Source organism: Mesocricetus auratus, unplaced genomic scaffold, assembly GCF_017639785.1.
Source record: "Mesocricetus auratus isolate SY011 unplaced genomic scaffold, BCM_Maur_2.0 Super-Scaffold_100037, whole genome shotgun sequence".
NCBI lineage: Eukaryota > Metazoa > Chordata > Mammalia > Rodentia > Cricetidae > Mesocricetus > Mesocricetus auratus.
Window position 1 is genome coordinate 5489767 of NW_024429215.1, and position 14169 is coordinate 5503935.

At 48.9% G+C, this 14169-nt stretch overlaps 1 protein-coding gene across 1 annotated transcript; it reads left to right on the forward strand.

Moving 5' to 3' along the window:
* The first annotated feature begins 5469 nt into the window (after positions 1 to 5469).
* On the forward strand, positions 5470 to 13739 carry LOC101836404 (cationic amino acid transporter 3-like). The gene is made up of 11 exons (XM_005084152.3): positions 5470 to 5866; positions 7411 to 7569; positions 8885 to 9062; positions 10294 to 10406; positions 10578 to 10800; positions 10945 to 11084; positions 11181 to 11283; positions 11407 to 11618; positions 11765 to 11931; positions 13073 to 13181; positions 13329 to 13739. Exons 1-11 carry the CDS (start codon positions 5494 to 5496, stop codon positions 13454 to 13456), a joined length of 1905 nt encoding a protein of 634 aa, XP_005084209.1. The 5' UTR covers positions 5470 to 5493; the 3' UTR covers positions 13457 to 13739.
* The last annotated feature ends 430 nt before the right edge of the window (positions 13740 to 14169 follow it).

A 14169-nucleotide genomic window follows, 5' to 3' on the forward strand; every position in this document is an offset into this window, starting at 1 on the left:
TTCGCCAGGTGAGTTGCGGGAAGAAGCTCCGCCCCAAATTTGGGAGGAAGGAATGTTGACTGAGAGGCGCTTAGGAATCCAAACAAACAAGCCTTTCTGGTTACCCTCTCAGCCAGGGTCCAAGAGCACAGGGTTAATAGGGCTTTTTGGAAGCAGCACCTTGGAGCAGGCAGGGTTGTAGACAGGGATGTAATTGTTGGTGGTGTCCCCCGGTAATCCCAGCTCTCCAGAGAGGTGGGGAGGGGGGTGCAGAGGCAGAAGGATTACTGTGAGTTCAAGGCCGGCCAGCTGGGTCTACAAAGCGAGTTCCAGGACGGCCAGGACTGTTACACAGAGAAACCCTGTCTTGAAAAACAAAACGAAACAAAAAACAAGCAACGAATCCATTCATTTACTTATTTTTCTTTTGGTTTCATTACGACAGGGGCTCAAGCCTATACACCAGGAGGGTCGGAAACTCATTTCATAGCCCAGTTTGGGATTATCTTAATTTTTTTTTCCTTCCTGAGTGCTGGGATTACAGGCTTGAAACAGTATACCTGACTGGATGATGTCTTTCATCCGTTTTAATGCATTCAGTTTTCTCAGGACGGGGTCTCAGTCTGTGGCCCAGACTAACCTCAAGCTCCTGACAACCCTTAATGTCCGTCTCCTGAGAACAGACGTTCCAGGAAAGTAAACTCATCTTCAAACTGAACACTCTACACTGACGACTGATCCGAATTTATGATTGGGGGGGGGGTGGTTGACATGCTGCCGGTCGAGAGTCTAATTTAGAGTTCATCTCGGACTATCATTTTTCTTGGATTCCGTAAGTGACCACTTCCTAAATAGCTCTTGTAAGGATTCAGGCACTATGCTGCCAGGCAGAATGCACTCAGGCAGTGCTCTGGTCAGCCCAGGCTTCCATGAGTACTAGTCTGCAAGCAGGTGCAAAGGACATCTTTAAAAGGACAGACCCCCACCCTCTTACACCCTCTTCCCGGTCTTTCCCAACTCTTTCCCTCTGTCCTTCTTCCTGTTCCCCTGGGGCAGATAGGACTTTTCCTGTTTCCCTCTTCCATCCTCTCTCTGTCCCGGTGTCCCTTTACCTCTTTTCCCTTCCTCCCTCCCCTTTCTAATAAAGCTTCTCACTAAGATCTGTCTGCCCGGCATGTTTGTGCCTCTGCCTCGGTCACCCTCCCCTGCCACGGCAATCCCCAAGGTTCCTCACGCTTTATCCATAACAGCTCTCTACTGGGCCCGACACTCCCTGCCTTAACAGATAAAAAGCCCGTTGGAATGCATCCCTTTAGCAAAACCCTATTCTCCACCAGCCAGAGGTCTGAGCCATCAGATAGCATCTGAAGCCCATGGCTGAGATTCCTCTTGGCGGAAGCTACCCACTTAATGTTTTCGCGGAAGCTACCCACTTAATTTTTTCGCCAACGGGTTTGAAAAGCACCTTGGCTTACCAATGCCTTTGTTTCATAACTATAAAAAAAATGAGTGAAACTGTTTCCACATTGGAATGTGGGACTGTGAGTATCCTAAATCTGCGTTCCTGGTCACTCATATTTGGCTCCAGAATAAACTCTCTCTTTTACCCTATCTGAGGTGAGAGCTGTGTTTTACACGGACAGTTCTGTGTGTGGGTCGGGTTCTATGCTGGTTCCCCAGCTGTCTGTCTGGGGTCCATGAGCTCCCACTTCGTGAGGTCATGTGTAGGAACATGGATGGGCTGTGTGCATGTGGAGTTAAGGTCCAGGATCATCCTCCATCACTCACTGAGACAGGGTCTCTCAATCAAATGCAGAACTGACTGATATAGCTAGTCTTTGGGGATCCTCTGACTCCTTTGGAGGCTGGAATTAAAGGTGGGCTTCAGCATCCATGGGGTATTTACATGGATTTGGGGGGTTTGAATTCTGGTAGTTAGGACTGTGAGGCAAGCATTTTTAACTATTGAGTCATCTCTCCCAAAGACTTTTTATTTAATTTTATTTAAATTAGAAACAATCTCCGGGGCTGGAGAGATGGCTCAGAGGTTAAGAGGACTGACTGCTCTTCCAGGCGTCCTGAGTTCAATTCCCGGCAACCACATGATGGCTCAGAACCATGTGTAATGAGATCTAGTGCCCTCTTCTGGCCTGCAGGCATACATGAGGAGAGAACACTGTATACACAATAAATAAATAAACAAATAAATGATAAATAAATAAATATTTTAAAAGAAGCAATCTCATTCTCACTCCCATCCTCCCATGCCCCAACCAACCCCCTTATCCACACAACACCCCCCCATCCACTCCCCAGGAAGAGTGAGGCTTCCCATGAGGGATCATCAAAGTCTGTCACATCATTTGGGGCAGGGTCTAGGCCCTCCCCGGTGTATTTATATTGAGAGGGTGGCCCTCCATGGAGAAATGGGTTCCCAAAGTCCATTTGCACACTAGGAATAAATATTGACTTCACTGCAAGAGGCCCCCATAGGCTGCCTAGGTCTCCTAATTGTTCAGGGGGCCTAGTTGGGTCCTATGCTGTTTCCCCAGCTGTCTGTCTGGGGTCCATGAGCTCCCACTTCCTGAGGTCAACTGTTTCTGTGGGTTTCCCCTGCATGGTCTTGACCCCTTTGTTCCTCACTCCTCCCTCCCTACAACTGGATTCCAGGAGTTCAGCTCAGTGTTTAGCTGTGGGTGTCTGCTTCTGCTTCCAACAGCTACTGGATAAAGGCTCTAGGGTGGCATCTAAGGTAGCCTCTGCACTGTTGCTTAGATTCTTAGTTGGGGTCATCCTAGCATATCGCTGGATATTTCCCTAGTGCCAGGTTTCTCTTTAAACCTATAGTGGTTCCTTCTATTAAGGTATCTCTTTTCTTGCTCTCCTCTATTCATCCCCTGACTCAATCTTTCTGATCCCTCATGATGCCCCTTCCCCCCTCCCCTCAGGCCTTCCTTTCTCCTCCCTCTATCCCTCCCTCCCTCTCCCTTCCCCTCCCCCCCCCCATGCTCCCAATTTGCTGAGGAGCTCTTGTCCCTTTTCCCTTCTCCAGGGGACCATGTATGTCTCTCTTAGGGTCCTCCTTGTTTCTTAGCTTCTCTGGAGGTGTGGATTGTAGGTTGGTAATCTGTTGTTCTGTGTCTATTATTCATATATGAGTGATTGCATGCCATGCTTCTCTTTCTGTGACTGAGTTACCTCACTCAGGATGGTTTCTTCTAGTTCCATCCTCGTGCCTGCAAATTTCAAGATTCCATTGTTTGTTTTTTTTTTCCAATGAGTAATACTCCATTGTGTAAATGTACCACATTTTCTTTATCCATTCTTTGGCTAATTGCTTCCAGGTTCTGGCTTTTACAAATAATGCTGCTATGAACATAGTTTAAACAGATATCCTTGTATAAATGTGCATCCTTTCTGTCCCAAAGTCTTTATGTTCTATTAATATTGAGGTTAGGTCTACATAGAGATTAAAAAAATAATTTATACTTCATGTGCATTCGTGTATTTGCCTGCATGTATGTCTGTATAAGAGTAAGATCTCCTGGTAGAGGCATGGATCCAAGTTCAGGCTAGCCTGAATTCCAGGACAGCCAAGGCTAGACAGAGAAACCCTGTCTTGAAACAAACAAAAACAACCCCACAAAAAATAAAACAAAAACAACAAAAACTGGTCACCAACTGCTGGTCCTCCAGCTGTCTTTCTCAATAATGGGATTAGAGGTATGTGAGTCATCATTCCAGAATTCAGCACTCTTGACAGCTCACAGGCTAAAATCCCAAAACTGTGAACAGTTTATCTCAACATTAAGTTGAAGGGTCACCTGTGTCCCAGGTGCGATAGAAATCATGGCTCATGAATCTGGCTAAGTACTGGTCCCTGTGGAGGCCAGGTGTGTCAAGAGTCAGTCCTTTGGGACTGGAGTTCCAGGTGGTTGTGTGTCATTCCTTGTGAGTGCTGAGACCAGAACTTTGGTCCTCTGTATAAGAAAAATGAAGCAGTTAAATCATACACACACACACACACACACACACACACAAGCTGCAATTTTGCCAGGTGTGGTGGTGCATGACTCTAATCACAGCCCTGGGAGGTAGAGGCAGGTGGATCTCTGAGTTCGAGGCCAGCCTGGTCTACCGATCGAGTTCCAGGACAGAAGAAGCAGACAGACTTGATCTCAGCAGGCTGAGGCTGCTTTATTGGAGCAGTGAGGGGCCTCAGCCTTTCAAATTTACTGCAGGACAAACCCTGGGTTGTTGAGAAGGGTAGGGGACAGGTACACACACAGCTATAGGAAGTTACAGCTTATGTATCTAGTTAGTTAGTTAGTCTTTTGAGACAGGGTTTCACACGCAGCTACCAGAAGTTGCAATTATTTTATTTATTTATTCATTCATTCATCCATTCACTTTTATTTATTTAGTTTTTTAAAACAGGGTTTCTCCTTTTTATGTTTTCTTAAAATATACATTTTTTAATTTAAATTAGAAGCAATCTTATTTTACATATCAATCCCAGTTCCCTCTTACTCCCATCCTCACATGCCCTCCACTAATCTCCATTCTGTCACCCATCCACTCCCCAGGGAGAATGAGACCTCACTTGGTACAGGCCCTAGGCCCTCCCCCACTATATCTAGGCTGAGAGAGTATCCCTCCATGGGGAATGGGCTCCCAAAGACCATTTGTGCATGAGGGGATAAATACTGGTTCCACTGCCAGAGGCACCATAGATTGCCCAGGCCTCCCAACTGATGCCCATGTTCATGGGGCCTGGCTCATTCTTATGCTGGTTCCCCAGCTGTCAGACTGGGGTCTGTGACCTCCCACTTGTTCAGGTCAGCTGCTTCTTTGGGTTTCTCCAGCATGGTCTTGACCTCTTTGTCACTGCTGGAGACAGGGTTTCTCTGACAGCTCTCAGCTATCAGGAAGTAAAGCTATTTTAGTTATTATTTATTTATTTAGTGTTTTGAGACAACATTTCTCTATGGAACAGCTCTGGCTTTCTGGGAACTCACTGATATCCACTTGCCTCTGCATCTGGAGTGCTGGCCACCAAGCATGCCTTGTGGTATTACCAGGCCTGGCTAAATTACATCTTTTTGTGCGTGCGTGTGTGTGTGTGTGTGTGTGTGTGTGTGTGTGTGTGTGTGTGTGTGTGTGTGTGTGTGTGTGTGTGTGTGTGTGTGTGTGTGGTTTAATTGGAAGCCAGGTGGGTTGTTTTTGAAGAAGAGTGTTGGTGGAATTTTATTTAGTGTGAAAGTTCATGGCTTCAAGAAGGGTGTTTGCCTTTATCATTCTTTTTTGTTTTGCTTTTCTTGAGTCTAGGTCATTCTGGCTGCTCTGGAATTCACTATGTAGACCATGGTGGCCCTGCACTCTCAGAGATATATCTGCCTCTGCATCCCACGTGCTGGGATCAATGGCATGGGCCACCACACCCGGTCAGGTGATCATTCTTGACATCTCATCTTTGTTTTCCAGCAGTTTGGATCTCTCCCCAAGACACCAAGAATGCTGTGGCAGAATGTCCATCACTTTGGCCAGAAGTTGGTACGCCGGCGGCCCCTGGCGAAAAACGAGCAGTCGGAGTCTCCCTTGTCCCGATGTCTGAGCACGTTGGACCTGGTGTTCTTGGGCGTGGGCAGCACTCTGGGAGCAGGCGTGTATGTCCTGGCTGGGGAGGTCGCCAGAGAAAAAGCTGGACCATCCATCATCATTTGCTTCTTAGTGGCTGCTCTGTCGTCAGTGCTGTCTGGACTCTGTTATGCAGAGTTTGGGGCCAGGGTGCCGTGTTCGGGTTCCGCATATCTCTACAGCTATGTCACAGTGGGCCAACTGTTGGCTTTTGTCACAGGCTGGAACCTCATCCTCTCCTACGTCATTGGTGAGCAGGTGTAGGGACTTGGAATGGGTATGGGCATGGGGATGAGGTGGAGTGGGGTGGGCAAGGTGGGTTTTTACCCTCATTCCCAAGCATCTCGCAGTGTAGGACCCGAGATGCCATTCTCTCTCTTCCCTACCTAACTCCTTAAGGGATGGACCTGGAAGAAATGAGATTTGAAGAGAGGACAGATTGCCTTTTGTTTCACAGTCTCACTGTGGAGGTCGGGCTGTCCCCAAATTGTTTCAATACTCCTAGGTTTGCCTCTCCAGCACTAGGATTACAGGTGGGAGACCCACCATTCCATCAGGTGGGAGACCCACTATTCCATCAGGTGGGAGACCCACCATTCCATCAGGTGGGAGCCCCACCACGCCTTACAGGTGGGAAACCCACCATTCCATCAGGTGGGAGCCCCACCACGCCTTACAGGTGGGAAACCCACCAGGCCATCAGGTGGGAGACCCACCATGCCTTACTGGAGTTCTGGTTTTATTTTTATGGATACAGGGGCTCACACAGCCCAGACTGGCTTTGAACTGGCAATACAGCAGAAGACAAGTCTGGAATCCTGCATATACCTGCTTCTACTTCCCAAGGGCTGGGATGACAGGCATGTGCCACTTGGCCTGGCCTGCCCCTTTGTCCCTTGTTTCCTTTTCTGTTTTTAATGTTTATTTTAGTTTTAATTTTGTGTGCTTGCATACATGGGAGTGCAGGTGTCTGCAGAGGCCAGAGGCAGGCATTGGGCCTCCCGGAACAGGAGTTATGAGGCACTAGATGAGGGTGCTGAAAACCGATCTCAGGTCTCCTGGAAGAGCAACTGTACTCTTAACCAGTCAGCAGTCTCTCAGCTCTGCCCTCTCCCCTTCTGCTTTGAGACATGGTCTCACTATGTAGCCCTGGTTGACCTGGAACTCACTCTGTAGATTAAGCTGAAGTTGAACTCACAGAGTTTCCCTGTCTCTCCTCCTGAGTGCTTGAATTAAAGGTGTGCAACTCCACACCTGAATTCCCTATGTAACTGAAGATGACCTTGAACTTCTGATCCTCCAACATCTGCCTCCTAAAAGTTGGGATGGCAGGTATATGTCACTACACTCAGCCCACCAAGGACTCTATGCGTGTGTGAGTGCGTGAGTGAGTGCATGTGTGCGTGCGTGCATGAGTGGGTGCGTGCGTGCGTGCGTGTGTGTGTGTGTGTGTGTGTGTGTGTGTGTGTGTGTGTGATTAAAGACCTGCAGGTGGGGCTAGGAATTCTTTGTATATGCCAAGGATTTTAGTTTTACAGGCTCTTCATCATTCGCTGTTAAATTCCCTGGACCACCATTTTGTTTTCTTGTAGTACTGGGGATCAAACTAGGCAAGTACTCTGCCACGGAGCTAAATGCCTATCCCAAGAGACCCTCTTGAGATTATGTACACATCTTGGGTGTTTTCCACTGCCTCCCCACAGCAGTGATTGAGAATAGATTTTTCTCTCTCTCCCTCTGTAGCCTTCGGGTTCACTTTCTGCTTGTAAACAAAGACTCCTCTTCCTCCTGCAGGTTCCGCCAGTGTAGCCCGGGCCTGGAGCGCAGCTTTTGACGGCCTCATAGGGAACCGCATCTCCCAAGCCCTGCAGACTGCCTTCCCCCTGCAAGTGCCCAGCTTCATGGCCCAGTATCCAGACTTTTTTGCCTTTGGCCTGGTGGTAATCCTCACTGGTGAGACAGGCGGGAGAGGGTCTGTGTGTGTGGGGGGGGAGCATGGTGGCTGGCAGAAGTTGTGAAATACGAGGCACAGGAGGGCAGAGTGAGGGAGGGGCCTTCCCCGAGTTGGGGGCTATGGGTATATAGTAGGGGGCTAAGTAACAGCATGCCTAGCTTTCACCGCTGGATATATGAGGTACTGCCTCCCTCTGCCCCAAGCTTCTATTCAGATTCACTAATACAGAGTCGGCTTCTACTTCTGTAATTAATCTATTTGTGTGTACATGTGTGGACATTTGCATATGGAGGTCACAGGACAAACGGTGGACTCTGGTTCTCACCATGTAAGGGCCTGGAGACAGAACTCAGATTGCCAGTCTTCTTGGCAAGCTTTTTTCCCCTGATAGGCTGTCTTTCAAGACAGGGTTCTCTGTAGTTTTGTCCTGCAAGTCGCTCTGTAGATCAGGCTGGCCTCCAAGTTACAGAGATCCACCTGCCTCCGCCTCCCGAGTATTGGGACTAAAGGCGTGTGCAACCCTCCCCTCCCTCCCCCCCCCCCCGTGTGCCCCATGATGAGCCATCTTGAAAGCCTTTCTCTGGTGTAAAGACCAGATTTTTAAAAAGTATTCTACTTATTTTATGTGTTTGTGTATGGCCTGCATGGATGCATACCAAGTATCTGCCTGGTGGTCCCATGGTACCAGTAAAGGGGGCATCAGATCCCCTGATGCTGGAGTCATGGGTGGTTATAAGCCACCATGTGGTACCTCTGCAAGAGCAGCCAGTACTTGTATGTGATGTGCCATGTCTCCAGCCTGAGATTTTGATTTTGGCCAGGTTTGTGATGGGGGATATCCTTCTGTATACATATTTCTCTCATTGGTTGATGAATAAAACACTGTTTGGCCAATAGAGGCAGGAAGGTAGGCGGGGCTAGGGCACAAGGAGAATTCTGGGAAAGGTAGGCAGAGAGAGAGTCCAGGAAGAGACTCCATGTAGACCACAAAGGAGTAACAGGTCTGGGCATTCTCCAGTAAGCCAAGACCACTTGGGAATACACAGATTAATAGAAATGGGTTAACAATTAAGAGAGAGCTAGCCCATAAGGAGCCCTAGCCATCGGCCAACAGTTTTATAACTAATAGAGCATCCGCATGTTTATTTGTGACCTGGTGGGACAAGATACTCAGTAACAGGTTTGATGTTTGTGCTGCCGGGTTGGTTAAACTCTTAACTCCGTCTCTTGTGTGCCGGCACGGCAGGTGTGTGCCCCGGCAGCCATCTCAGGGTTTCTTTTTACTGCCTCCTTCCCATTTTCGTCTTCCTGCAGGAATCCTGGCCCTGGGAGCCCGGGAGTCTGCCCTAGTCACCAGGGTTTTCACAGGAGTGAATCTTTTGGTGTTGTGCTTTGTCTCCCTCTCTGGCTTCATGAAGGGCAGTCTACACAACTGGCAGCTCACAGAGGATGACTACAAGCTCGCCATGGCAGAGTCCAACAGCACTGACAGGTCAGGGAGCCCTGGAGGGCACAAGCTGGCTCAAGCCAGGAATGTGTGGAGAGTAAGGGGTTCGGCTAGTGGACCCAAAACGAGGCGTACAGCAGCTCAGAACTGTGTGCCAACAGAGGGCCACAGTGGAAACTGTATATACCTCTTCAGTCGTTTTTTTAAAAAGACTTTTCTGACAGTTCTTTTCTCACTATGTAACTCTAGCTGTCCTGGATCTCCCTGGGTAGAGCAGGCTGGCCTTGAACTCACAGACACCCATTGGCCTCTGCCTCCCAAGTGCTGGGGTCAAAGGCGTGTATCACTGAGCCTGGCAATTTTTTGATGTTTATCTGTAGATGAGTGATTTTGGCAGAATGTATCTGCCTGCACAGTGTGCATGCCTGGTTCCCATGGAGACCAAGAGGGGGCCTTGGATCCCTTCCAGCTGGAGTTAACCATGGTTGTAAAGTACCGTATGCATGCTAGGAATTGAACCCAGGTCCTCTGGAAGAGCAGCCAGTGCTCTAGACTGCTGAGCCATCTCTTTAGTCCACTTGACGGTGTTTTTTGAGGCAGGTTATCACAGATTCCAGGCTGGTGTCAAACTCAGTATGTAGCGAAGGATTACCACAGACTTCTGATTCTCTTGCTCTCACCTCCCAAATGCCAAGATTACACACACACGGTGTGGTATTGGCATCACACGCAGAACTTCATGAATGCTAAGCAAGCACTCTATCCAAGTCAGGTGTACCTTAGCATCCCTTGTCCGAATCTTCACTTTTTTTTTTTTTTTGAGACAAGGTCTTGCTTTGTGTAGCCCAGGCTGGCTCTGAGGTATGTGGTCAGAGTTGGCTATGAACCCATGATCCTCCTGGTGCAATCCAGGCAAACCTGGCTCTGCCCCTTGGAAACCTAGCACAGTGCACCACCTCTCTGGGATACCTTGGCCCCATTAGAGGAAAGCTCCACCCACCTTCCCGTTTTCTGGTGTTTTCCCTGAGGAGGCAGTGCTCTCTGGCCCCTCTGTCTCTCTGTCTCTCTCTCTCTTCTCTCTTTCCTTCCTTTGTTTTCTAACCTCTCCCGATAAACTTTCCACATAAGGTCTCTGTCTCTCACCCGCCATGGACCTGCCTCGGGTCCCACCATTCTGTATTCACCTCATAGACAACACGAGTTCTGGGATTACAGGCATGACCCACCATGGCCTGGTTCGCTGCAATGTTTCCTTCCTTCCTTCTCTTGGCCACAGCTTGGGTCCCCTGGGCGCTGGAGGATTCGCGCCTTTTGGTTTGAGTGGGATTCTCCGAGGAGCGGCAACGTGCTTCTTCGCCTTCATTGGTTTCGACTGTATTGCGACTACAGGTGTGGTAGTCCCTCTGTCTGTACTATCAAATGCGTAGACATGTTTGGACTGCCCTTGGACGCAGGGCTGGTAGAGGATTGATTGGCCTGCTTTGGGGAGCGTAGGAGGGGAGAGGGTTTGCGTGGTGGCCTGGGAATGCTTCTGACTCAAGGTCTGTTTCATCCCTGCAGGGGAAGAGGTCCGCTCGCCCCAGCGCTCCATCCCGCTGGGCATCGTGGCCTCACTCTTCATTTGCTTTCTGATGTATTTTGGTGTTTCCTCGGCACTCACCCTCATGATACCCTACTACCAGATTGACATTGACAGTCCCCTGCCCCAGGCGTTTATCCACGTTGGATGGGGTCCCGCCCAATATGCAGTGGCTGTGGGAACATTATGTGCCCTTTCATCCAGGTTGGTATCAAAGGTTTCTCTCGTCTGCTGCTGGATTCTGAGCTGTCCCGGCCTCGGAGATGCAGAGAAGGGAGGGAGGAGAAATGTCTTCAAGGAGTAGGGCCTACCTATTGTCACTATTTAGAGTCTCCTTTGCTTTTATAGCCTCCTAGGTGCCATGTTCCCCGTGCCCCGGGTGGTCTACTCCATGGCAGAGGATGGGCTTCTGTTCCGGATACTTGCCCAAGTACATCCTCGAACACACACCCCTGTCCTGGCCACTGTCCTTTGTGGAACCATCGCAGGTAGACAACCAGCCTTATCAATTTCGTCAGCTTTGCGGTGTCTACTAGATAATCCCTCATAGTTTATACACCGATTTTGCATTCTTATCTCTATAGCTCTTATGGCTTTCCTCGTTGAGCTCGGCGACCTGGTAGACCTCTCATCCATTGGGTCCCTGCTCGCCTACACCTTGGTGGCCTTCTCTGTTCTGGTCCTCAGGTGAGATTCCACCACACTTTGGATGAGGATTACAGGGACGTGAAGTTGGCCGGGTGCTTATCCTGACTGTCCGTTGGATGCATGGGAGCAACTGGTAATTCCCATGCTATCTCACTCATTCAGGTACCAGTCAGACCAGAATTTAAGCTCCTGTAAGAAGGAGGAATCTGAGTGTGGAACTGTCAACATGGAGCCTGCTCTTGAGCTTTCTTCATCCATGGAGCCTATTTCTGCAGCAGGGACTCCAGGAATTGCAAGGAGCCTCTGCTTCCTCACAGACACCGCCCCAACTCTGCGATCTGGCTATATTGTCTACGGGTGTGCCTCCCTGCTTGGTAAGCGCTGTGACTTTCCTCTTGGACATTTGCAAGGAAGCTGACAGCATGGGGAAGGCATCACTAGCAGAGGCAGGGACACAGTACAGACAGATTTGGAATATGGCCCAGGGACCTGATATAATTCTCCCCAACTTGATTTTCAGTCCTCTTCCTGGTATTCCTGTGCCTGATCCTGACCCAAAAGCCAGAACAGCTATTCTCTGGAGACCCGGTTTTGACAGCTGCGGCTGTTTTACTGTTTCTTCTCATTGTCGGGGTGGTCACTGTCATCTGGAGACAGCCTCAGAGTAGCACTCCTCTCCAATTCAAGGTAGGTGACTTGACTTACTTTTCTCAGGTAAGCCACCCTAAGAGAGTGGTCATGCCTGACTTAAGGTCTAAGCATGCTTTACATCACCAGGCAACGAAAGGGTGGGGAACTGGTAAAACCAATGGACAGGTTGGGCATGGTGGTCCTTGTCTTTAATCCCGGCACTTAGGACAGAGAAGCAGGGGTTTTTAGCTCGTAGACCAGGGCTACCAGGCAAGCCACAAACTCAGCAATCCATGGCCTCTGTCTCCCCGAGTGCTGGCACTGAAGGTGTGCTCCTCCACTGCCCGGCTCCATTTTTATACTTTCAATCCCAGAGAAGCAGAGGGAGAAAAATCAGGAATTCAAGTGAGTTCGAAGCCTACCAAACTTAGCGACATGAAACCCTGTCTCGAAGAACCAACCAAACCAAACATGATAACCCCCCTCAAAAAAACCAAAAATAAACAAAAAATCCCTCCCAAACAAATGAAACCAAACCAAAACCCAAAGTGCCCTTCATCCCCAAGTCTGGGAGCTGAAACTCCTGAGGTGGAGTGCTTGCTCAATCTGCATATAATATATATACAGACATAATTCCCAGTACTGAAAAAAAAGAAAAGGCAGTGGGGATGTAGTCAGCCAGTGGAGCATTATCTTAGAGTGCATGAAGCCTTGGACTTGATCCCAGCCCAGCAAAAACCAGGAGTGGTGTTGTATTACTGTAATCCCAGCACAGGGGAGCTGGGGGCTGGGGCCTACTCAGCTGTGTATTGAGCTCAAGGTCAGCCTGGAATATTTAAGACCCTATGTTCAAAAAGAAGACAATCCGTTGCCTATAATCCCAGCCCTTGCCAAGCAGAGGCAGGTAGGTGTCTGAATTGGAGGCTAGCCTGGTCTACAGATCAAGTCCAGGACAGCCAGGGATACCCAGAGAAACCCTGTCTCGAGAAAACCGATCAGACAAACAAAGACAAAGCCATTTGCTCACAAGTCCCAGCCCAGTGCTTCCGTGCTCACTGCCTGTCCCTCGGGGCGCATCCCTTGGGGTCTTCAGTATGAGCAGGCACTGGCCAGGGAGCCTAGATAGGGCTGGGTGTCCCACTCAGGGTGGAGAGAGCTCAGGTGTCTGTGCACAAGTGCTCACGGGCTGTCACCACAGGTTCCAGCAGTGCCTCTGCTCCCTGTGCTGAGCATCTTTGTGAATGTCTACCTGATGATGCAAATGACTGCCGGGACCTGGGCTCGATTTGGAATCTGGATGGTGATTGGTGAGTGAGTAGCTTTCTGGGGAAGAGATTCCTGGGCAACTGGATTCAGCACTCTTTGAAACTGCCTGGGGCCTGTGGGGGGAATCCTTGCTGGGCATCCAGGTAGAGGAGTGACCATTGCACCTCATTGTCTCTATTCCCTTTTAGGATTTGCTATCTACTTTGGATATGGGATCCGGCACAGCTTGGAAGAGAAGGAGGACCAGCAGCCAACAGCAACAGCCTCGAGCTCCCAGACTGTCCAGGAACATACTTCCAGCATTGAATTAGCTTAGGTGCAGAAAGACCCCCATGGGTGTCTGTGTGGAGTGGAGAGGCAGTACTTACTGGTCATTGAACTCAGAGCCTTGTGCATCTGAGGCAAGTCCTGTAGGTGTCTTCAGGTTAAAGAAAAGCTTGGATATTTGTGGGCTGGAGAAGGGACCTATTTTTAAAGTGTTTTTATTTGTGAGCAAATTCCTTATTTTAGTTTTCTTTTGCCCTGAAATGGGACCCATGGTTTTGCATATGCTAGGCAAGTGCTCTATCGCTGAGCCACACCCCAATCCCTTTAGTTACTTAATGGGCAATAAAAATAACATATTTGTGAACAGCATGCTATTTATATATTGCATAATGGCTTAATCAAGATGATTAATATATCTCCTTTCTTTTTTTGTTTGGAAGGGGTCAGTCTTGTATGGCCCAGTCCAGCCTTGAACTTGAGGTCTTCTGAACATTACTTTTCTTATTTATGATGTTGTTGTGGGGTATTCACCAGAGAAGACTGCTCGGGCATGGGTTTAAACCAATAGAATAGTAAATCACAAGCCAAACTACAGAAGCACAAACTCAAGATTAGTGTATTTAGAGACTCTCCCTGATCTATGGACTTTGCCAGACTAGGCCTTTGTTTTCATTTCTGGCAGGTGGTACTGTCTATGTGCTGAGTTTTACAGCCTGAATGGTACTTCCATCATGGAGTCAGTTGTGGTAGTCTGGGGCCCTG